At 37.5% G+C, this 24,853-nt stretch overlaps 1 protein-coding gene across 4 annotated transcripts in view; it reads right to left on the bottom strand.

Annotated features, from left to right (window-relative positions):
* Nucleotides 1–24,853, bottom strand: part of camsap1b (calmodulin regulated spectrin-associated protein 1b) — a 52,422-nt gene that overhangs the window by 12,851 nt on the left and 14,718 nt on the right. For 2 of the 4 annotated variants that reach the window (XM_051672185.1, XM_051672204.1), the window contains 9 exons: nt 18,157–18,318; nt 17,621–17,701; nt 16,022–16,054; nt 10,691–10,832; nt 2,739–2,878; nt 2,540–2,636; nt 1,959–2,127; nt 711–802; nt 66–144 (listed from right to left, as the gene is read on the bottom strand). In XM_051672185.1, coding sequence (XP_051528145.1) covers nt 66–144; nt 711–802; nt 1,959–2,127; nt 2,540–2,636; nt 2,739–2,878; nt 10,691–10,832; nt 16,022–16,054; nt 17,621–17,701; nt 18,157–18,318 — 995 coding nt within the window. Of the gene's footprint in view, nt 1–65; nt 145–710; nt 803–1,958; nt 2,128–2,539; nt 2,637–2,738; nt 2,879–10,690; nt 10,833–16,010; nt 16,055–17,620; nt 17,702–18,156; nt 18,319–24,853 lie in introns of those variants that run through there. The other 2 variants (XM_051672194.1, XM_051672213.1) reach the window with 2 other exon arrangements.

Here is a 24,853-nt window from a genome sequence, read left to right as displayed (position 1 = left end):
CAAAGCAAAATATTTTAACCATATGTTTTTTGTGCGTGTGTTCACATTTATTAATGGTGTTGTACCTCTGCCTTTTCTCTGACCAAGCCACAGATCCTCTCGAGTGGCCTTCTTGTGTCAAAGAATTGGAGCGATTTCTACAGGCTGTAAAGAAAAGAACATGACAAGAGAATTTTATTACCTGTTTCTAACGGTAGAAACTCTTAACGGCTTAATACATCACTTCTAACTGGGTGAATCTCATGAAAATGCATCTGGGTCACATATTTTACCCCCAAATAAAAAAAATAAAAAATAAGAACTTATTATTTATTTATATGAATCTTAATTAAGCACTATTAACATTTTATGCATTGTGACATTATTTTATGACATTTAAATATCTCATTACTGTAATGCAGACACTTTATTTATTGTAATTCTCATTATTCTCAATGGTGATTCTCATTATTAATAATAGTTGGGGGGGAAAGTTTAATTATCATACAAATAATCTCACAATGCAAAAAATCGTATTCTATAAACACAGTATTTCTTATTTTTGATTTTAGGATTAAATCTGACATGGTCATGGATCTTGACAGGTTTCATTAGATTCACCCAACTCATGGTCTCGGACAACAGGAGCTGTCACATGAAAATGCAGAAATGACTATATTTGGTTATTTGGAATTTGTAATACTATTGACAGCAGAATCTTGGTGCATTACCTGTGCTTTCCTCTCCTGACTGAACCTTCTTCTGTCTTTGCCTCAGAGGCAGGAGTGGATGAGATGGGCTGAAGCTGGAACTCCCCTTATTACTGAAACAGCAAGCAGAGGGCATGGTTGGTAAACCACAGCACACCAAAATAGGACGAATGATCTCCAGGGCCCTGGAGGTCAATCCAGGCAAAATCTAATCGTAACTGACACTAAGCATTATCCATGTGGTTGGACAAATATAGACAAGCAGCACTGCTCTGTTTAGCACAATAATAAAAAAGAAAACATTTTCAACCTAAAACATTTTGAATGCTACAATCATAGAGCAGTGTTCATGGCACAAGCATGATGCTGAATTGTCTTTTAAGTCTGAATAGTTTGTTTATCTTTGCATGTGAAAAAAGATTTAGCAAAATGAATCTTTGACATCACCCATTTCTTTATTAAATAAACCAAACCAGTGCAGTTTTGTCTGATTGTGTGGAAAAGACACAAATACAACATGAAAAGGCAAAAATATTATGAGATGATATGACTTAAAAGTGAATCACAGTCATATTAAGGCCTTTTTGGAGTCCAAAAGCTGAAGAACAGAACATCATCATTGTTATTTGTTACTACTTTTGTCTCTGTTGTATGTTTACTTACTTTGCAGAGAGAATAATCTAATAATTTCCAAAAACAAATTCACATGTACAAACAGACAAATCTTATGGATGATAAAATAAGAGATGGGTGATATAAACTGAGCAAGTATATGTAATATTTTTGAGCAAGCTTATGAGCTTTTCAATGTCTGATTATAATACATTTGCCCCAAAAAGTACACTTAAACCACACTGCATTAGATACAAAATATTAAATCAAGTGTCATCTGCAAACAAATTATGCTAAAACTAACTTTATCTATTGTTTAATTTTCCAACCTAGGAACCTATTTTTTTTTTTTTTTTTTTTTTTTTTGTTGAATATTTTGCATGGTGTACTTAAAAAAATAAATAAATAAATAAAAAATAAATAAATAAATAAATAAAAAAAAAGACATTTGCATTGATATTGTGTTATTTAATGCAATGTCACTCAGGCATTAAGTGTGACATAAGTTTCCAAATACTTTATGGGGCCACTGCATATAATGCTAATAGAAGAGTATCTGATTATCAACACAATTTGATGAAATTCCTGTCAATTGCATTCAAAGCCACAAAGACAATGGTTTTCCACTTGAAAGAGACATAACCATGAAGCACTTACAGAGGCTCAGATTCTTCAGGGTGCAGGAAGTACCTGCTACAAACTTCCGGGCTGTTCTGGACAGAAAGAGCTGGATCAGACACACCAGGAGACACCAGGAAGCTCCGTTTCGTGGCATTGGAGATGGGCACAGTCAGCCTGGCACTCTTGTGCTGAGTCATTGCTCGTGCTGTAATTAGAGTATTAATTATTAACTCATTTTTAATACAGGCTTCTTGCAAATTTAACATTACCTGGTTGAAGAAACCAGATCTGGTATTGCTTAACAAGGTTGCATATGTTTACATTATTATCATAATAGTAAACTAACTAAACTAAGAATACTTTTAAAGCATTTATCAGTTTTGGTTAATGTTAATTATTTATTTAGCTTAATCAGATATTTATAAATTAACATTAGCCAAGATTAATACATGCATTTATTTATTGCATGATAGTTTTATTTTTTAAATGTTAATGTATAGAACCTTATTGTGAACTTATTAACCCAGATCTTATCAGTTAAAAGTTTTTAGCAGAAAAACAATACTATAACAAAAAAAACAAAAAACAAAAAAAAAGACAGCAAAAACATTTCTCACCATCTTTAAATTCCTGAACATCCCTTGGCTGGACAAATTCCGGTTTGACTATCTCAAACCACCAAAAGAGCTCTGCTATAAACACCATGACATTGAGCTGTAGGAATAATTGAACAGTGGGAAAATCAAGAATAGTCACATATGGATACAAACGAACCTGATAATGATGAGATTTATAATACATGACTGAACAGCTTACCTTGAGCACAGGAGGTGCATATAACATGTCCTCCAAAGTCAAATAGAAGCTTTTGTTAAGGTACTCATTGGCAAACTCTTTTAGCAGCTGGATATTATAAAGGCTGTCTGCTATTGAGGTCACCTCTTTCAAGCAGATATCTGCAGATAAAATAAAAGACTATGTTAGCAAACAAGCTATCCTAAGACACGCCTTTTCTGACATTAATGAACCGTTAAAGGGCTGAAACATTGCCAATATTTGCTAAGGGCTAAAATAGCGGGAAAAAACGTTTCACGGAGCCTTTATTTAGCTCGAGAGGCAATCCGAGGTGAAGCACCAGGGGTGTGAATCTACAGCACCAGAAAGCAAAAACAACAAATCTCTAAAAATTAACATTATAGCATCACACTTCAATCAGAAGAATGTAACACTATTCTTCACATTAGGAATTACATTAGCAACTTGACCTTGAAGGAGACAGTTTAAGAGACACAGTGCTTTGTTACGGTTTGTTTTTTATAGGGATGTCCTGATACCATTTATTTTTTAATTTTTTTTATTGAGTACGAGTACCAATACTTCCATTTTGGTATTCGCCAATACCATGTCCGATACCTGTTTTTTTTGTTTGTTTGTTTTTTTCTGAATTCCATAATCAACAGTTTTTTAATTTTATCTTCAAAATGGTGTTTAAATAAATGAATTCATTAAAACTTTAATCAAATGAAAATAATTAATTTTCAACATATTGTATTTTTATCAAATGAAGTGCTTTTATATACAGAACCTAAAAACACAATACGAAATAAAACACTGGAGTTATATTTTGTCAAATAAAGTGCTGCATCGCATCACATTTGTGAAATATTGGTAGGTCTGATCACTGATAATGATGAATCAGCCTACAGAGAGGAAGTGCACACTCTGACACACTGGTGTCAGGAGCACAACCTCTCCCTCAACATCAGTAAGACCAAGGAGCTTGTGGTGGACTTCAGGAGAAAAGATAGAGAACACAGCCCCATCACCATCAATGGAGCACCGGTGGAGAGAGTCAGCAGCTTCAAGTTCCTCGGTGTCCACATCACAGAGGAACTCACAAGGTCCGTCCACACTGAGGCCGTTGTGTAGAAGGCTCACCAGCGCCTCTTCTTCCTGAGATGGCTGAGGAAGTTTGGAATGAACCACCACATCCTCACACAGTTCTACACCTGCACTGTAGAGAGCATTCTGACTGGCTGCATCTCTGCCTGGTAAGGCAATAGCACCGCCCTCAACTGCAAAGCCCTGCAAAGGGTGGTGCGAACAGCCAGACACATCATCAGAGGTGAGCTTCCCTCCCTCCAGGACATATATACCAGGCGGTGTGTGAAAAAAGCTCAGAGGATCAGAGACTCCAGCCAACCGAGTCATGGGCTGCTCTCACTGCTACCATCAGGCAGGCTGTATCGCAGCATCAGGACCCGCACCAGCCGACTCCATGACAGCTTCTTCCCCCAAGCAATCAGACTTTTGAACTCTTGATCTCTTACGATCAATTTACATCAGCACTGCACTTTATTAATCTTATTATCTTATATCTCACACTGGACTGTTATAAATATATTCTCTCTTAACAACACACTGGCAACTGACTACCAACCTACAGCCTGAATGTCAATACAGTACAATACAACCTACTGTATATTTTTCTATTTTTATTGTATACTGTGTATGCTATATTGTGTGTACTGTATACTGTACATTGAATATAATTATTTGTATATTATGTTGTGTGTAATTATGTGTATATTAGACATGTAAACTGTGTTGTATAAATCTGATGTCTCATCACTGTCATGACTGCTATGTTGCTCGGAACTGCACCCAAGACATTCACCCACTGTAGCACTTGTGTGTATGGTTGTGTGAAAAGTGATTTGATATTGCTTAAATGTAATACAATTACTATTGATTTATTATTAGTAGCATTAGTAGTATTATAGTGAAAATTTCATAACACTACAGTAGTGATCTATTTCCATCATACTTTTTAATTTAAATTGAGCTTTTAAATTGAAGTGTTTCTTTGTTGTTATGATGGTCAATCCGGAAAAGCTAGTCGCTACGTCACTCAAAGTGATTATTAAACTGCAAAAGGCTGCTATTTAATTAAATAAATATGTTGTTTAAATCTTTTTTATTGAGGAATCTAGCAATTCAACAGTCATTATTGCATAACTCTCATGATTCCAGATTAATGGGAGATATGATAAAAATAAATAAATAAATAAATAAAATAAAATAAAAAAAAAAGGGCAAAAACAAAACAGAACAACTAACCCCATACCACCCTCCCCACCCTAGGGGCTTAAATCATGCCACACTAATTGGGTGGTCAGCGCCACACAATTACTCAACCTACACCATCAAGATAATGGAGAAGGGGAAACCAAATCTCATCAAAACGATTCAGTTTGTTTAATAAACAGAAATGCATTTTTTCCCCAGATGTAATAACTTTACATTTCTTCTAGCCACAGTTTGACCGATGGGATCTCAGTATTTTTCCAAAACCTTAATACAAGTTTCTTTGCCACAATAAGCCCATAGGATAGCAAGTGTTGTTGACATTCGACTTCATTACGCTAAAACAAACCTACATAGATTTTTTCCAGATGTTTCCCCATTATGTGATAAGTGTCAGATTGAGGAAGCTACTCTTCTGTCCTAAGTTAACTCCATTTTGGACTAATATATTTCAAATTCTATCAGAGTGAAGTGAAACGAAGCCCGATCCACTTCTGGTGATATTAGGAATCTCAGATAAACTCATCCCACTTCAAAAATGTCAACAACACTTGCTATCCTATGGGCTTATTGTGGCAAAGAAACTTATATTAAGGTTTTGGAAAAATACTGAGATCTCATCTGTCAAACTGTGGCTAGAAGAAATGGTAAAGTTATTACATCTTATTTTGATAAGATTTGGTTTCCCCTTCTCCATTATCTTGATGGTGTAGGTTGAGTAATTGTGTGGCGCTGACTGCCCAATTAGTGTGGCATGATTTAAGCCCCTAGGGTGGGGAGGGTGGTATGGGGTTAGTTGTTCTGTTTTTGCCCTTTTTTTTATTTTTTATTTTGATCATATCTCCCATTAATCTGGAATCATGAGAGTTATGCAATAATGACTGTTGAATTGCTAGATTCCTCAATAAAAAAAGATTTAAACAACATATTTAATTAAGTAGCAGCCTTGATTATTGCGGATTAATAATCACTTTGAGTCACGTCGCGACTAGCTTTCCGGATTGACCATCATAACAACAAAGAAACACTTCAAAATAATTTTTATTTTTTTGATCTTATTTTATTTAATCGTATCTTGTATTTCTGAAATTGAGAGTTCTGTATTTACGAAGTCATGATCTTCCTGAGCTAAAGTAGGAAGATCACAACTATCCAAAAAGTTCTCTAAGGCTAAGTCATCTTTAAGGCCCTGGAGGAATATAATACTTCATAAAAAAAATGTACATTGGCGATTGATGTCTTTATGAAACGTTAATATCTCTTCATTCTCTGACTTGACTTTGCTTATAGTATGGTTGCTTTCTAATTTCCTAAGTTGTCCAGCCAATAATTTGTGAGGTTTTTCACCAATTTTATATTATATATATTTATATATATATATATATATATATATATATATATATATATATATATATCAAAAGAGAGCATCTTCTTATAAATCAATATGGATGGGTGCACAGAACTTCATCCAAATGATTAATTTGTTGTTCCAGATCTGCCAATTCAGCCCTTTTCCTTTTCTTTCTTGCAGCCTGAAAAGAAATAATACAACCCCTGATGTAAGCTTTCAAAATTTCCCCACAGTACTGAAGGGGATGTTTCAGGAAGATCAATCATCTCAAGAAAAAAGGAAATCTGATCTCTTAGAAAGTCACAGAATTTTGTTTCCTTTAAAAGCTGTGGGTCAAGTTTCCATAACTTATCACAATGAGGTAAATTAGCTAAGTTTAGAGAGAATGAAAGAGGAGAGTGATCTCAAATCACTATATCATGATACTTGACCGTATTTGCAAGTGACACTAATTTAGCATCCATCAAAAAATAATCGACATGAGTATATACATTATGAACATTAGAATGGAAAGAGTAGGCTCTTTCCTGTGGGTTAAAAATTATACAAATATCAAACAAATTAGAATTATTACAAAATTCTTTCAGGAATGTGCTAGAATTTGAGGGAGGTGCTCTACGAGACGATGAGCGGTCTAGATATGGGTCCAATACTAAGAGTCTGTGAGATGTCAGGGATCTGAGCAAAAACGTGTTTATAAAATGAAGGTGAGTCTGAATTAGGTCCATAAATAGTAACCAGAGTTATGGGTAATGAATACAGTTCCCCAATCACTCAGATACATGCCCTCCTTATCTGCAATAGTTGTCTTGTGAATGAATGGTGTGCCCTTTCTGAATAGTATGGCCACCCCTCTTGATCTGACTGTGCACGTGGCATGCTAAGTTTGACCAATCCACCTACATCTTAGCTTAATATATAAATGTTTATTCAGATGTGTTTCTTGGAGAAAAATGATGTCACTTGCTAATGTCTTTTAATGTGAGAGTACCTTTCCCCTTTTAACTGGTTGATTTAATCCTTTAACATTCCGAGTAACCACAGTAAGTTGTCTCCACTTCTCCAGTTGCGCTATATTATCCTGCATAATGTAGGCTTGTACCAGGCTATTATGAACCCCATCATTGTGAAAGAAATGGTCACATAATGAGTATAAAAGTCCAAGAGCTGCCCTCCCCTTAACATTTTCAATGTCTTGCCTATACTAAGAGAAACCTGCAAAGTAAGGCGCAACCCCACTAAGGAAGTTAAAAATAATCTGTCTCAAATGCTAATAGAGGAGATTATTTCATTACACAAGAAAGGTCATGGCAAAAAGTACATTTCCAAGGCACTTCAATTTCCAATAGACAAAGTTGGCAGCACCATTCATAATTTTTTTTAATATGGTACAACAGCAACCTTCTTGGGGTGTGGAAGAAAGCAAAACTTCACCAAGGGAAATGTTGACTTGAATATTCAAGAAGAAATTAGGAAAGAACTGTGGAGTGCTGGAAGAAGGTTTTATAGACGTATGACACTAAACTGAAAATGAATTTTAGACCCATGGGTCAGCAGTACATCTGGAGTAAGATGACAAGGTGATGACAAGAACAACACCATCCCCACAGTCTAGCATGGAGGTGGGTCATTCCTGTTATGGGGGTGTTTTGTGGCTGCAGGAAACGGCTATCCTGACAATGTGACTGACACCATGGATTCTTTCAGGTATCAGGCCATTTTGGCATGAAAAATGTGATGCCTTCAGTGTGTAAATTGAAGCTCGTGATCACTGGACTTTCCAACAAGACAATAACACCAAGGATACATCTAAGTTGTCCAAAATCTGGTTCAGGGATAGGTCGTGAAATGTCATTAAATGGCCCTTTCAGTCCATCATTAAATCCCATTGCAAACCTTTGTTGGGATTTCAAGGAAGCAGTGGCAGCAGAGAAACAAAAGAATGTCAATGAGCACATGAGAAATGTGTAAAAATTCTAATAGAGAGGTGTCCGAAGCCTGAGAACACTTACCTGAAACATTTATTAAGGATAAGGAGGCTCCACAAATGACTGACTTTGGGGGTTGAATATTTTTGACATGACATTTGTGGAGAGAATTAGTTATTTTTTATTTTAAAATTTGGGTAAACTGAACTCTTTGTTCTCAAAATCACTCAAATGTGTATTAAAAACTTATTTGACTGGTTACTGAGGTTTTAGTTGATGTGTTTTAATTCACATCACCATAATGTATTGCTGGTCAGGGGGGTTGAATAATTTCAATTGCAACTGTATATATAAATAAAATAAAAAAACTGAACTAAATCCAAGAACAATAGCAAACATGCACATGAACGGTCACTATGCTAACTTCCCTCACTAAAGACTTCTAATAATAAAAGCTTAAGACAGCACCACATACATTCTGAACTCAATAACTAATATTTTGAAAATCAATAATTGTTGAAAAAATAAATTAAGGAAAAATAAGAAAAAAGGGGGGTGGAGGCGGTGACCCTGGGAGAAAGAACCTACCCCACTGGCTATTTGTTAAATTGTCTAGTAAACAGTCTCTATAGAACCGAACATGTATTCATCAAAGAAAAATAGTCTTTAAACCTGAACATTTAACCACTCTCCTGTTATTCATCACCCAAGAACAGCTATCTGCAATCACCAGGTCCTCAGCATCCTTTCGGCCAGTGCCAAAGTGGAGCACAGCAAACTCTTCAGCTTTTCTTGCGTACGTGAACACAGTCTCTGTGCCACTGAAAGTCAATTGTAGTATCTGTTGACCAGTGTGAAACTTCGCCCGGAGGAACAGCATCATCAGGAGAGGTTGGTGCGATAGGGCCTGCCTCGCTCTGCTTTTTGCCATTCGAGGATTGTATCATCGAACTTGCTTTCATCTTGTCGCCAATGAGTGTAAATGAAACTTGGGCTAACCCGAGTTGTCAATAAATACTTCTTATATAGATAAATGTAATCAAAATGTCAATTTAGATATGATTTTGTGGGAGCTGCAGGGGAGTGCGACCTACTGACCCATGGCTCACTAGTGCCCTCCCAATTAAATAAATATGTTGACTGTATGTGCCTCACGCTACAAAGTGAATTTGCGCTCTGTTCACTTTCATCTGCTACAAACAGAGCACTCGATGCTCATGATAGTGTTGTCCATGTATGAGTCAAGGAGGAGCTTTAAAAGGTAAATGCAGCCGACGTCGGCACAACGGTCTCCACACAATCACAAGCACTCACATTTGAAGCGCGCAGCACAGTCAAACTACAGTATATATTTATCTCATTAAATCACAGCTTTTGCGGCTGAATAATCTCACATAACGTGGACATAACGTGATTTAAATTTGTGTGCTGAATGTTTACACAATGACATCCATACATCATATGGTATCAGCTTTTTGTATCGGTTCATTTTTACAAGCACGAGTAAAAGTACATGAGTGCAGTATCGGACATGATTCCGATACCAGTATCGGTATGGGGACATCACTAGTTTATCAGCCGCAGCATGCCAAAACCCTCTGGGAGAAGTTGCATCTATAAATTCACACCACTTTCGAAGCAAATTTATTCATCACCTTTAACAAAATACAGGACAAATTCCAACGAACTTCAAAATCACTTGTGCGTACTATGGTAGATTTGTGCACTAAAAGGTTTTATTACATGGCTCACCGGAATACTTGATTCTGATTGTTCAATCATGGCATTCAGTGCTGAAGTATTTATGAATAATGACTGTTGTCCATAGCAATGCAGTATAACTGACTTTCTATCATAGCTTTATAACTACTGTTTCTTACATAGCTTTGATCAAGTTCTACTAAATCAATATTTAGTAGCAGTGTAATTAGTGGAATAGCTCTAAATAAAATAATTCCAATCGTTTTTTAAGTAGTGAATTGAAAAATAAAAGCCTTTCAGGGTGAAACAAGATCCCTCTGCTTTGTTTTGGGGTCCTGATCACTCTGTCAGGGTTTATTTTGTGATAATGACAAGCTGGTTGTACATTAACCCCTTACATATTTTAGACTGTTTGTTTCATTTCTGTCAGTTACCCGATTAAAGGGCTGTACTTGTATACTCTGTGTCTGTATATTGCTAAGAAATGCATATGATTGGCATCTGGTGAACAAGCCCATAAACCAGTTATACAGGGATTCCTTAAGGCTGTCTTTTCAACTAGTCACTCAGACAACCCTCCGACTAGTTGATTTTGAAAATATGTAGTTGTGCACAGCCCTTCTTTTTATATCACACCGTGATACAATTACAGGTTGCTGCAATGTTATTCAACAAAACAATAGCAAATGGTGTCCATTTACCATCAAGCTTCATCAGGTCTGGGCAGTAGTAATGGACCACAGTCAGCAGTGCAGCGCCATCACACACGTCCCTGATCAGGTCCTCCAGCAGGGGGAAATACGGCAGCTGTCTACCTGAGGCATAATCCCGCCGATACCGTACCTGTGGGTGACAGACGGGAGGAAGACATGCTGTCACAACCACCTACTACACTATGCCACAATACAAAAAGTAACTTTTTAGCTTATGACACATGGGAAAAGGTATCCTCTATGTCACTGCCATTTTTGCAGGAAGGTTTTTTTTTTTTTTTTGCCCTGACGCTGAATATAACGTTTTTTTCTGGTCTAATAAAACTAGATCTTAAAAGAGGGTTATGCATAAAACTAAACACAAATTGAAGGGTAAGCCTAGTTCACCTAAAAATGTAAATTCTGTCACCCTTGTACAGTTCCAAAGGGATATGATTTTACTTTTCCATGGGACACAAATAAATAAATAAATTAATAAATATTATTTTTTGAAGAATGTCCAGATTGATCTTGTTCATACTATGAAAGTGAATGGGGACTGGGACTGTTGAGTTCCAAAAATGTATCAAAAGTAGTCCTCGACTCCGCACCAAAGTTTCCATTAGCCGGTAAATCCTGTTTTTTGACTGTTAAAACATCCCAATGCCCAACAAATTCCAATATTATCAGACATGATGTCTGGTAAAAAAATATTAACACAAAACTGCCCAAATTCCACCATGTTAAAGCTCAAAATGAACAATGAGATGACCAGATTTTTCCCCAACACCAAGAATTTTATTAGAATTCTCAGAAATGTTGACTGGTACCAAATCTTCTTGGTGGAAACTCTGTCATGTGCTAAATTTCCAAGTCTTCTTAAGTCATATGCTAGATTATGCTAGGAACAGACTGAAATTTAAATCATTAGTTGCTTAAAAGCTTCCCATCCACCATAACTAGGGTTAGGATAGAGTTAAGTTACCTAACCCTAGCCCTAAAATCTCATTCACACTTGCTCATCCTCAAACCTGGCCTAACCCTAGCCCCTATTCATTTTTGTTGCATGGAAAAGAGCAGCTTGGACATTCTTCTATACTTCTCCTTCTGTGTTCCACAAATAAAAGAAAATTATACATGTTTGGAAAGACATGAGAGTAAATTATGACAGAATTTTCATTGCACTGCAGTGACTGGTAACAACATACACAACTCAAGACATTGTCAACAGCAACTAATACCATGAATCACAGTAATAGTGCAATAAACGCTGACTAACATAGTGTTGATACACATAGGATTACAATTTTACATTGCTGTGAGTCTATGCAACATGGTTGCATAATACAACAGTATAAACAGACACAAAACAAAGAATCTAAAAACACAGACTATACACAAAAGCCCTCCACATGTCTGGATTCAAGGTTGTCCGTTCCATTGTGTACAGTTACTTTTTAAATAGGGGGGAAAAAGCAATTCCACATTGGCTAACGAATGACACAGAATAGACCAACAAAATTCAGACCTTGAACGACCACCTATTTCCTACACAGACACTGAAGGCCCCGAAATCCTTCATACGAAATCAAAGAACTTATAATGTCATTCAGAACTAAATCTGGCCAAAAAGAAGGTGCTTTTGAGTTCGTTTTGGTGGTTTGTAACAGCTCACCTGGGCGAACTTTTAGGAAAACGTCTTATTATAACTGCATATTATGGCTGCGTAAAGTGTTTGCGCATTAGCGTCATGAATTCAGAATGTAAACAAGACAAATTAAACATTTTCTACTGCATATATTACTTTAAAGCATTTTTTTTCTGATCTGGTGTGAATTCTACTCAGGCATAAATTCATGGATAACTATTTTTTTTTTTTTAAGTTTTACATGTAGCGTGCTCATATTTAAATGCTCCTCTAAAACCCTCCCACAGCAGTGTGACGGGTGTCTGAATGTTCGCAAACAGTATACCGTTGCTCAGCTGTTTAGAACTTATTTTTACCCCTAAACAAAGTATGAACTAGAACTTCTCCGGAAGTATATCGGGGCCTTAAGCTTATCTGCATACAGGACAAAGTGAGGGCTAGAAAACAGATCTAAAGTTAAACAGGGGGCAGAATGGAGACAGATTTTGTCAGTACTACTAATGAATACTCCACAGTAGAGTTGGGAATCAAGAAATGGTATTTACTCTGTAAAAAAATAAAATAAAAAATAAAATACTGGAACCGAATGAACTTCTGACATTGTTACATTAACGGTTCCGCATTGTTCTGTAGATGGTATACCATAATAAAAAGTGAGCCATCTTGCAGTTGTCGTGACAATCAGCATGCTTCTTATTTTCTGCTGGTTGTCCTCAAGAATCAACTATATCAACTTTCCAGTGATTTACTGTGCCACACAATTTAAAAGTCTGTGTATATGCACCTTTTAGAGTGCAACGGTGTAATTCAGCCATCTATGTTCTATCTATGAAGTATTTTACCCATTAATGTTTCCCATAGACTTTTCATAAAATCCTTCATAAAAGAGTTGTAAGCCATGAACCAAACCAACCACCTACGGGGTGAATCACAACATCACAAATTTGGTTTGAGACAAAAAAGTATTTGAAAATCAGACAAAAAGACAAAAGTACAAGACTGACTATGTTTACATGGACACCAGAAAGCGGGTAATTGCGAAAGCAGCGTTTCGGTTTACATGCACTGTTTAAGTGGCGTACTCTTTACTCCCGTATACATGTGGTTCGGTAAGCAGCTTTCTCCACAGCACCGTAATTTCGCCGTGACGCTTCTGTAAATAAACATGGCATCCAAGGAAGACATCGCTAATTTATTCTCCGTTGCTTTGCTTTATTTCCAGATTTTCCAGAGTTGTTGCCGTTTTAGTTTCCTTAACGTTCTATCACGATCTGCAGTGGAATTGCTATTTAATAGTTGAGTTTCCTTTTTATGTAAAATTCCAGGATTCCCTCAGTGTACGAGCATATACTGTAAACAAATGGGAGGGACCGTTGATATTTTATATTGGTGTGTATAAATGGGTATAGTTTACAGTGTATGTGCTTTTCCCACTGTACTTTCCACTGTTTTGACTTGTTGTTGGGCTCCATCCTATGACTTTAGTTATTCGGTCTGTTTACGCACATGCACACTCTTCAAACACCCATCATGCCTTTACATGACCACATTGAGTTGCGTTCTCGAGCAGAAAACTAGGTGTTAAACTGCTTTCTCTTAATCCCTTAAGTGGCATAAGGAAATCATCATTCTCGTTTACATGACATTTCATAATGCCACTTTATGCAAAAGCCATGGAATAAACAGTTTTCTTATGTGAATGTACACGTGGTCACTGTTAACTTATCTTTTATGCGGGCATGGACTACAATCCCATGAAGCATTGCGAATGATGTCACTGAATACAAAAGATGGGAATATATAAAACTATTAATTTTAGGTTGTTGATTATAAGTATAGAAACAATACAGTTAACATTTACTGCTAAATATTCTGATATGTACAAATAGATAAGTACTTTACCGACTCTCTTATGTCATTCACAGTGCGTCATGGGTAGAGGTGGGAAAAAATATTGATATGTTAAAGTATAGTGATATTTTTCCTTGTGATGTTGTATCAATATCTGCACGCCAAATATCGATATTATTTAGCCAACATTTTTTCCACAATATTGTGGTGATTGGAAAAAATTCTCTGCCAAATTGATCTAGGAATTCAACAACTGTCCCTTAGGTGCACACATAATCACCCTCCCTTACTAAAATGTATCATTATTTTACAGTAGTAACATTATGTATTTTGACAAAAATGTTAGTATCATATAAAAAAGGTTTACTTTTTAGGTGAAATCAATTATACTTTTGTGTATTGAAACTGTGTTGTAATAAAGCTTTTGAAGTGTTAAGGCTACTACTGTATTCATAAATACTATAATTTATTTTTCAGAAAGACTAGCCACATTGACCTAACCACAGAAATAGGGAGCCAGTATGGTCTTATATGCTTATGGCTTTGCATTGTAAATAGATATTAGCAAATAAACTGGCCTTGTTTTGTAAACTAGCACTTTTATATTAATTTAACAATGCATTTGGTGATTTGGAAACAGTTCTCTTTAGTCCAATGAAGACAAATGAGAAACATTGAGTGAAAAATCGCAATATATTGTAGTTTTTATTCGCAATAAACCAAAAATAAAGAATCGCAATAATATCGTATCATGACCTAAATATCGATATTATATTGTATTACTAGTTACCTTGTGATTCCCACCCCTAGTCATGGGAGTGGATGGTCGCTCCATTTCGCGGGTTTCATTGGCCGCGGTTCTCTGATTGGTAGATCTTTCTATGCTGTACTGTAATGTAATTGTTTATCAGGAATTCCCATATCAAACACTATTTTTAAACAAGTTGAAATAATGCAAACGTATGGCTTCAACGGAAGGATATACCATCGATGAACAACTTCGAGCTCACGGTAGGTCTGTCTTTAAAGGTTTACAAGTTATCATTGAAAATCAATTAGTCTATGGAGAAAACTAATGGGATTTTTACTTCCGGAACCAGACTGCTGCACTCTAGTGTAGTAACACTTCGCTTTACAGACAGGACATGCTTAAAAAAAAAAATCAAAAGTATGGGTTAAAGAGAAATAAAGACTTTTAGATTTTTTGCATGAATTGAATAATACAATTTATTCTGATTTTGAATTACTGCTCTGTTGAAATCTGAAATAATCTCTTCATTTGACAACAGGTTGCCAAGGGTAAATGCAATAAGAAATGTTTTCCAAACATTGTAATGATTCTTTTAGTAATTTTGATGAAGAAAGAATGGACAAAGTCATTAAGGAACCTGTATCGATAAGTGGAATGAGTTAAATTCCTTCCAATTCCCATCTCCACTCCACAGGCTCCTGCATGCAATGGGCCGGTACAAACATAAGATCAAGCTGAGGGATAGACACAGCCAAGAGAGACAGAAAAAAAAAATGAGAAATAGACAAATGGAAGTGATTGCCATAGATGATTCAGCACAGATATGAGTGACAAAAGCTGAGGTTAAACAACAGTGACTCAAACAGACACATAAGCTCAGTGGCATGTGTTAGCTCATAAATGCATGGGTTTAAAGGGTGAAAGGCAGATCATTTTGTGCGATTACAGAGCAGCGTGAGCCACTGGACAGAAACATCTCCCAGTGTGCATTGATCAGATAAAAGCGTGGCCTGAGTGGTGATGGTGTGCGCTCAGACTGACACATACTATGCGTGCAGTGGTGGAGAGGAAGCACTCACAGCCAACTTACAGGTACTAGTTTCCAATACCATTTTGAGGGAGACTATCCAAGTAGCGAGGGAGGAGGTTAGAGGCAAAGAGACGGGAAGAGCAGAAGAAAGGATGTAAAGTCAGGGAAGAAAATAGCAGACATATCTGGCCCTGCTATGATGTTAGGGGAGAAAGAAAAGGAGTGATGCCACTGAAGATATTAGACAAATGCCATAAGGTGTATCTGTTGATTCTTGTTAAATACATATAAATCTAATGAGATGAGAGTCTCGCCATTTCAGTTCACACCTGTATTTGCACCTGACGTCCTGTTTACACCTGGGATCTGCCGATAATGCGTCTCAAATGTGTTCTCCAAGGAACACTTGTGATCAGATTTCATCTATGGAAGAATATCTAATTTTACAGCAACGTACTAAATTTTATCACAGTGCATGCAGTGTGTCTGCGTATGTTGATGTAAAGCATCCCCAAAGTGTTCAGTGAATTCATGAAAGCATGCAAAGACTTTCCCAAATGTTCCAACTGTACACTTGTTTTCTTAAAACCAGCAAGTTTAAGATTCTTGCTTTGGAGGAATGATGACGCATTATGCTAGTAGGAAGTTCTTCAAAGTTTACACTTTGCGTTTACACTGCAAATCAGTTTTTTTCTTTTATTTTAGTCATAATTATGTATTTTGATGAAAATGTCCTGTAATTAACATTGTTAGTGCATTGTTAATATCTTGTAGTCTCTTTATCTTTATAAGCAGTATGTTTTAATTAAAATCATTTATTTATCATGATGGATCTTTTTCAACTTGTCCTTGTCATTAACAAAATCAAAAAACCTTTTGTCAACTAACGTTCTCGCCAGCAGTTTTGTTGACGAGATCAGAAATCGGTTATCGGATCACCAAAATATTTGGACCCCATTTTCAACTGTATTTAGCACTGTCCACCTGAATTTGGATTCACGGAGATGGATGTTAATACCAGGTGTAAACGGAGTCTGAGTTTTACAATAGCCGCTTTTCCACTAACGGGCCAGTGCGAGCCAGGGCTATCAACTTGCCAGCCGGGGGCCAATAGCCTTGGACCTCGAGCCGCGAAATCAAAATCGATCTGTGTTCCCACCATCGGGCAAATAACCCTGTAGCGTTGCCCTAAAACCCTCCCTGGTGCCATCGTCACAGACCCTGCCAATTTCACAAGCAAGAAGGTAGCTCAAGCTGAGATATCATGTTATCTAGAATATCGAGTTTATACTGAATGCAAACATAAGATAGCTAGCAAGATAAGTTAACTATGACAACTCACTGACTGTGTTTTTTTTATTTTTCCCTAACCTGTACAGTTGTGCGCTGTACACACAATCTGGCAAGTTTGCCGATCTTGGTGCTGACTCTCTGAACTGACTCAGCAAACTCCGCATTTGTCCCCGCCTCAATCCTCATTTGGTCTTGTTTGGCCAAAGTGTAATTGCCAGGCCAAAGGCCATTGGCCCCAAGAAAGCCCCGCGGAGGCATGACAGTGGGAATGCAACTGGCCCTGGCATGCACTAGTATGCCCTCACATGGCCAGATAGTGGAAACGCTATTCTATGTCAGAAATATGTGGGCTGCAATGTGTGGTACCTTCTGATGACTGGGAGATTCTAGTAGATGCTGCTTTGATTTGTGTTCCTTCTCTGTGAACTCCCTCATTTTTAGGTTCACCTGCAGTCACATTGAGGGTATTGTTATGATAGTCATGAAAAAAATCTAATAATTTATTATGAACAGTTTTGAAAGCCTTCTTTTAAAAAGTACTTGCAGAAGGCTTCATGCTAGACTGAATGGACATAAACTGGATAACCACTAAAAGGCAAACCATGCCCCTACATGGAATGAAAAAACACGACTAGACAGATGAAGGTAAGCTAGGAGGATTTCTGTATTACATTGTGCCAAATATCCAACACAAACTGGCTTATGTAATACACACAATTCTAACTAACATTCAAACTTAATCTTCACCATGCTTTTCAAGCCTTCTAACTGTATATTCAGTTCAAAGGCAAATTAAGCAGTTAGCAATAGTGATACACTAAAGACAGTTCCAAAATAAACACAGTAATATGTGTTTACAGTAATTGATGGCTTGACTAAGAGCCACACCCTTCAAAACACACCTTATTGATCCAGAAGACCATTGCATCCTCAAGGTCAAAGGGGAGCTCCTTAGAGGCACTGAATGTGGAGAAACGCTTCACGCAGGTCACAACCTTCTCAATGCTGATCATCTCAACGGTGTAGGCCATCATCAAAGCATTGATCATCGGGATGTGGGAACTCTGTGCCGCAAAACAGAAGACAGGGCAACGTCACTCCATAGTGTTAAAATACAGCATAAAATTGACAGTAGAGAAATGAGGCTCGAAATCTTATCAAATGACTATTTCAGCAGCTTTCACCCATAAAAAAGCAGAAATATTGTTTTCATTGTGTTAAGAGAACACCCTTTCATATTTAAGAAATATTCTGGGTTAAATACAAGTTAAGCTCAATCAACAGCATTTGTGGGATAATATTACCACAAAAAATTTTTTACTCATCCCTCCTTTTCTATTATTTAAAAAAAAAAAACAAACAAACACAAAAACACAAATCTGGGTTACATTGAGGCAGTTACAATGGAAGCGAATGGGGCCAATCCGTAAACATTAAAATACTCAAAGTATAGCCACACAATGTGTGTTAACATGATTTTAGTGTGATACAAATTTGAAGTTATAGCCAATTTTAAAACTTGACAATGCAATGTCAACAAACCTTAAAACCCTAAAATGACAGTAAAAATGATTTAAACACCTTTACAGCTCAAATAATACACGAGTTTTAACAGAAAAGTTTATGTAAGTGCTTTTACATAATTATAAGCTTCACATTTCTGCCTTTAAACCCTACAAAAATTGGTCCCATTCACTTCCATTGTAAGTGCCTCACTGTAACTAATATTCTGCAAAGGCTTGAATGGGGGTGAGCACAAATGAAGGAAGTCAAGCACAAGTGACAAATCCCACACCAGTAAATGGGGATTGCAGGCTGGTCTTAAGCATCTTGCACCCTTTAAAAAACTGCCAACAAGAGTATGGGAACCAAAGGGAAGAACCACTAACAGGAACATAATGAGCAGAAATGCCTGACATACAGTTGTGCTCAAAAGTTTGCATACCCTGGCAGAAATTGTGAAATTTTGGCATTGATTTCTTGTCTTGATGTCTTTTATTTAAGGATAGTGATCATATGAAGCCATTTATTATCACATAGTTGTTTGGCTCCTTTTTAAATCATAATGATAACAGAAATCACCCAAATGGCCTTGATCAAAAGCTTACATACCCTTGAATGTTTGGCCTTGTTACAGACACACAAGGTGACACACACAGGTTTAAATGGCAATTAAAGGTTAATTTCCCACACCTGTGGCTTTATAAATTGCAATTAGTGTCTGTGTATAAAGAGTCAATGAGTTTGTTAGCTCTCACGTGGATGCACTGAGCAGGCTAGATACTGAGCCATGGGGAGCAGAAAAGAACTGTCAAAAGACCTGCGTAACAAGGTAATGGAACTTTATAAAGACGAAAAAGGATATAAAAAGATATCCAAAGCCTTGAAAATGCCAGTCAGTACTGTTCAATCACTTATTAAGAAGTTGAAATACGGGGATCTCTTGATACCAAGCCAAGGTCAGGTAGACCAAGAAAGATTTCAGCCACAACTGCCAGAAGAATTGTTCGGGATACAAAGAAAAACCCACAGGTAACCACAGGAGAAATACAGGCTGCTCTGGAAAAAGACGGTGTGGTTGTTTCAAGGAGCACAATACTTGTTGACCCCTCTCCAAACATAGCGCTTATGGTTGTGACCATAAAGCTCTATTTTGGTCTCGTCTCTCCAAATTACAGTGTGCCAGAAACTGTGAGGCGTGTCAAGGTGTTGTCGGGCATATTGTAACCGGGCTTTTTTGTGGCATTGGCTTCTTCCTGGCAACTCGACCATGCAGCTCATTTTTGTTCAAGTATCGTCATATTGTGCTCCTTGAAACAGAAGACTATAAGGCACAAGGAAAGAGGTAGAGGGTTTGCTGAGCAGTAACAGGCAGACACAGGATTTATATGTGAAGGATGAAATTTCTTTTTACCCAAAGTATTTAAGGTATTAAGTCTTTTGAAAATGAAGAAATTTACTCAAGATTGATTCCAGATTCAGAAATTTAAGATTGAATTTACTGGTTATGATGTTTGAGGTCTAAATCTACAAAAAATAATAAAAATTGAGGTGTTCATTTAGTAAAATGTGAAGCATTTACATTTTTTTTTAAAGCATAGTGGGTTTATTAATAACACATGTGGGCTTAAATGGACACGTTCCTCATAAGCCCTCTCCACACTTTTCATGTATGCAGTTAAATAAAGTAACTTAATTTTGTCAGTTAATCACAAAACATAACGTGTTTAGACGAGAGATTAATCTTTGATTTAATGCTAATTTTATTGGAAAGCTGTTAACATTTATATAAGAAAACATGTAAAACTTAGATTTGGGAGGGCTTAATTGGGCCACTCCCCCTTACTCTAAAAACTTTTGAAGAGTTTCGGATAAAAATAACAGGACTATTTCAAAGTCTGTTTTAAGTGCCACACTTCCTGCTGCCAGGTGGTGGCGCTAAGACCGCGACCCACAATAGCCAAAACCATGTGATTAGCACCCAAGACTAAAAATACATCTCAATTTTGATCTAAATCACACATTGCAGACAGAAGATATAAGACACTTCCTGTTTCACATTTTTTGCCATTCCTTTAATGCCTCGCCATGGCAACACTGTTCAATATATCAAAAATCCACTCGCAATTTAGCATCTTCAATGTCTTGGCATGATGTTGCCTACATTTGGTGACAGTCCCATGAATCCCCTAGGAGTATTTAAAAGATCAGAGCCTGCATTTAAAAAAAAAAAAATCCTAAATGGCCGACTTCCTGTTGGGTGGAGCTAATGATTGTAATTTTGAAAGTTGTCTGGCTTGATGAGAACAATTGAATGTACCAGTATGGTGACTGTAGGTGAAACTGACCCCACTACTACAGAGCCACCATTGATCAGAAATGGAGGCACCTTAGACTTGTCCTCTGCCACCCGGATTGAGGCGAGTAACCACGCCACCATGAGGACCTACTATATAGTGGGAATTAGGCATTCCAAATTGGGAGAAAAGTGGATAAAAAAAAAATCAAGAATCCCTTCACAATTTTACATCAGCTGTGTCCTGACATTATTCTAAACAATTTTGAAGCAATTCAGGTAAGAGGACTATTTTAAAGTCTGTTGTAAGAGCCACACTTCCTGCTGCCAGTTGGTGGTGCTATGACCGTGATGCAAAACAGTCACACGTGTGATTAGCCCAAGACCAAACATACAGCTCAATTTTGATCTAAATCACACAATACACGCAGAAGATATGAGACACTTCCTGTTTTCTATTTTATGCCATTCATTTATTGCCTTGCCATGGCAACACCGTTCAATATATCAAAAATCAGCTTACAATTTAGCATATTCAATGTCTTGGCATAAAGTTGCCTAAATTTGGTGACAGTCACATGAAACCCTTAGGACAGCGGTCACCAATTAGCAAACCGCAGCCCAGGACAGGACCCCGGCTTGAATTCATCCGGACCGTGAGGCATCACGACAATGGTTGCCCCATCTTACCGTTTCTACAGTTTATGTGAACAACGTGTCAAAACTATGGAGCTGTGCACACCACGCTAATTAATATTTTTCACTACCGCCAAACACGCTTCATTCCCGCTCCCTGCTCCACATGCATTGCCTCTCTCTCCCTGCTATAGACATAAGGTGCCAAATAAACCCTGATAAGTAGAGTTGCAGGCGCGGTTATTTTAACAACAGTAGCGGAGACACGGTGAGCAACAATATAGACGGATACTAGCATCTTTCGCCTAAACACATTGCAGAAAACAAGAATGAAGCAAAGTGAAACTATCTTCATCTGTCTGATATATGACTCAGATGGTTCAGCTAAGGCAGGTTTGTGACAGGACAAGTTAACATGGCACCTATAACCTTTTCCCCTGTCTAAATTTAGCTTTATTAATCAGCATGTTATGAACCTTTCATAATAAACAAAATGTTTTTGTTCTAATTTTTTAAAAATGAATCAAAGATGTCATCTCTGGCATGGATGACAAACAAAGACAACCTGAAATTACTAGTTATCCTAGTTCCCTTCTGTTGAGAATGTTTCCATTATTTCATAGTCAGCCTATTTATACCTACAGCCTATAAATCTATATATAGCAAACTGTAGTTTTATGCTGCACTGTTATGTAAAGTGTTTGTTTGTGTTAGTAGCTTGTCACTTTAAGTAATATATAAAAATGGTACATTCACTTACATTTTATACATTTTCTTTCAGGGGACACCCCTGAACCTCCATAGTGTACTTTTTGATCTATCAAAAGGCATCCTATGTCCCATACATGGGTATGCATTCGGAATGTAAAAAATATATTCAAAACGAAAACTGGACTGCTGTCATTCAGCTTAAAAACAAGCTGTTGATCTTATCTTTTAATATTCATATCCAATTGCCCTCGACTGATAAACTATGAAATATTTTTGTAGAAAAGATCCCTCAGACCCAAACACTTTGGCTGCTCTGCCCTCTGACTCCCAAACATTACTTCTGCAAATAGGAAAGATTAGAATAGAAGAACAGGGCAAGAGATGGAATTGCCCCACAGAGCCCCCCCACTGAACATTAAGTCAGTCTGGGATTACACGAAGAGACAGAAGCAATTGAGACAGCCTAAATAGTCAGAAGAACTGTGGTGAATTCTCCAAGAAGCTTGGTACATCCTGTATCTGCCAACAACCAAGAAAAACTGTGTCCAGGCTGTGTTGTTTTAAAGGCAAAGGTGGCCACACCAAACTTTTGCACAGTAATGTGTGTGTGTGTGTGTGTGTGTGTGTATATACATATATATATATATATTTCATAGCCATACTGACTACTGACACCGATTAAGTTATTATTATCCAGACCATTGCTGGGAAGGAAATGGAGAGATCAGCCTTTTGGAACTTTAATTGAATACCCCTACCATAGGAGGAGTATTTAAAAGTTCAGAGCCGGCAATTAAAAAAAAATCCAAAATGGCTGACTTCCTGTTGGGCGGAGCTAATGACTGTAATTATGAAAGTTGTCTGGCTTGATGAGAATTATATCTGTACCAATTTTGGTGACTGTAGGTGAAAATGGGGGTGCTACAGAGCCCCCATTACATGCCCATGTTCAAGGGGGTGATAAAAGCCCCCCCCACACCCCCACTACAACTTTTGCCCAGCCCTGATGGCCAACAACTCTGATGTTTGTGCAAAATTTCATGAGGTTTTAAGGATGTTAAGTGCCATAAAAGCACTCAAAACCTTGAAAAGAATAATAATACATATAGCTGCAAGCAGCGATGACGGGCCTAAGCACAACTGGTCCATTTCCACTTGGTGGCTTTTGGAAAACAATGCAAGGTGGAAACATGCATTTGGCATTATTCTAAACAATTTTGAAGCAAATTGGGTAAATATAAGGAGGACTATTTGAAAGTCGCCATAAATTTATTGCTTTGCTATAAAAAAAAATCCATTCGCAATTTAGCATCTACAACGTCTTGGCATGATGTTGCACAAACTTGGTGCCAGTCACATGAATCCCCTAGGAGGATTACTTAAAAGTTCAAAGCCTGCGACTTTCAGAAAATCGACTTCCTGTTGGGCAGAACTAATGACTGCGAGCATGAAAGTTGTTTGGCTTTATGATAACTATATTTGAACCAATTTTGGTGACTGTAGGTGAAAATGGGGGTGCTACAGTGTCCCCATTACATGCCCATTTTCAAGGGGGTGCTACCCCCCCCCCCCGCACACCCCCCACCCCGAAAAGTGTGTGAAAATTTCAAGAGTTTTCATGCATGTTAAGTACCCCAAAAGTACCGAAAACCCTGAAAAAAGAATAATAATCCTTAGAAGAACAATAGCGCCTTCGCACGTTCAGTGCTTGGGCCCTAACAATAGAAAATCCTTAGAAGAACAATTGTCATGGTCTCGTTGAGTCCACCGGTTTATTCCTTCTGGGTTTACTTTATGTTTGTCAGGTGCCGCTGGCTCGTGGAATCAGCGTTTCTATGGGAACCCTGATTGTTTCCATGGGAACGCTGATCATGCCAACTTTCAGCAGACAAGCAGCACCTGATCGTGATTTGTTCTCTGCCTATATTTACCCCACTCTGTTTGAGTTCATTGCTAGATCGTTGTTGTGTGTTTAGTGACTCAGCACTCTCTTTCTGCCCTAGTCGGTCCTGTTGCGTATTTTCAATATTGGTTGTTCGGGTTGTGTTACCATCTTGTTGGTTGCATCGCTTGATGCTTCACCGGAGTATTCCTCATTGGACATCTCCACACTGGATTTGCTCTTCACAATACCACGACGCACAGAAACCTACGAACACACTATCCTCCAGAGGATTCCTCGCGGATCTGCTCTTCACACTAACACGACACATACAGACCTACGAACACACTATCCTCCAGAGGATTCCTCATGGATCTGCACTCCACACTACCACTACGCACACAAGCCTACGAACTAGAGCCCGACCCATATAGATTTTTGAGATGATACCGATTTTAGAGGGGGAAAATTCACCAATTACCTATATGGTGGCAAATATAGTTAATTTTTTAGCTGGAATGAAAACAGACCTTTTCTATGTGGATTGTGCACAGCTTTTGCACTGATATGACTA

The sequence above is a fragment of the Myxocyprinus asiaticus genome, chromosome 3 (genome assembly GCF_019703515.2).
Source record: "Myxocyprinus asiaticus isolate MX2 ecotype Aquarium Trade chromosome 3, UBuf_Myxa_2, whole genome shotgun sequence".
In the NCBI taxonomy this organism is placed as follows: domain Eukaryota; kingdom Metazoa; phylum Chordata; class Actinopteri; order Cypriniformes; family Catostomidae; genus Myxocyprinus; species Myxocyprinus asiaticus.
This window is presented reverse-complemented; position numbering and strand designations above follow the sequence as displayed.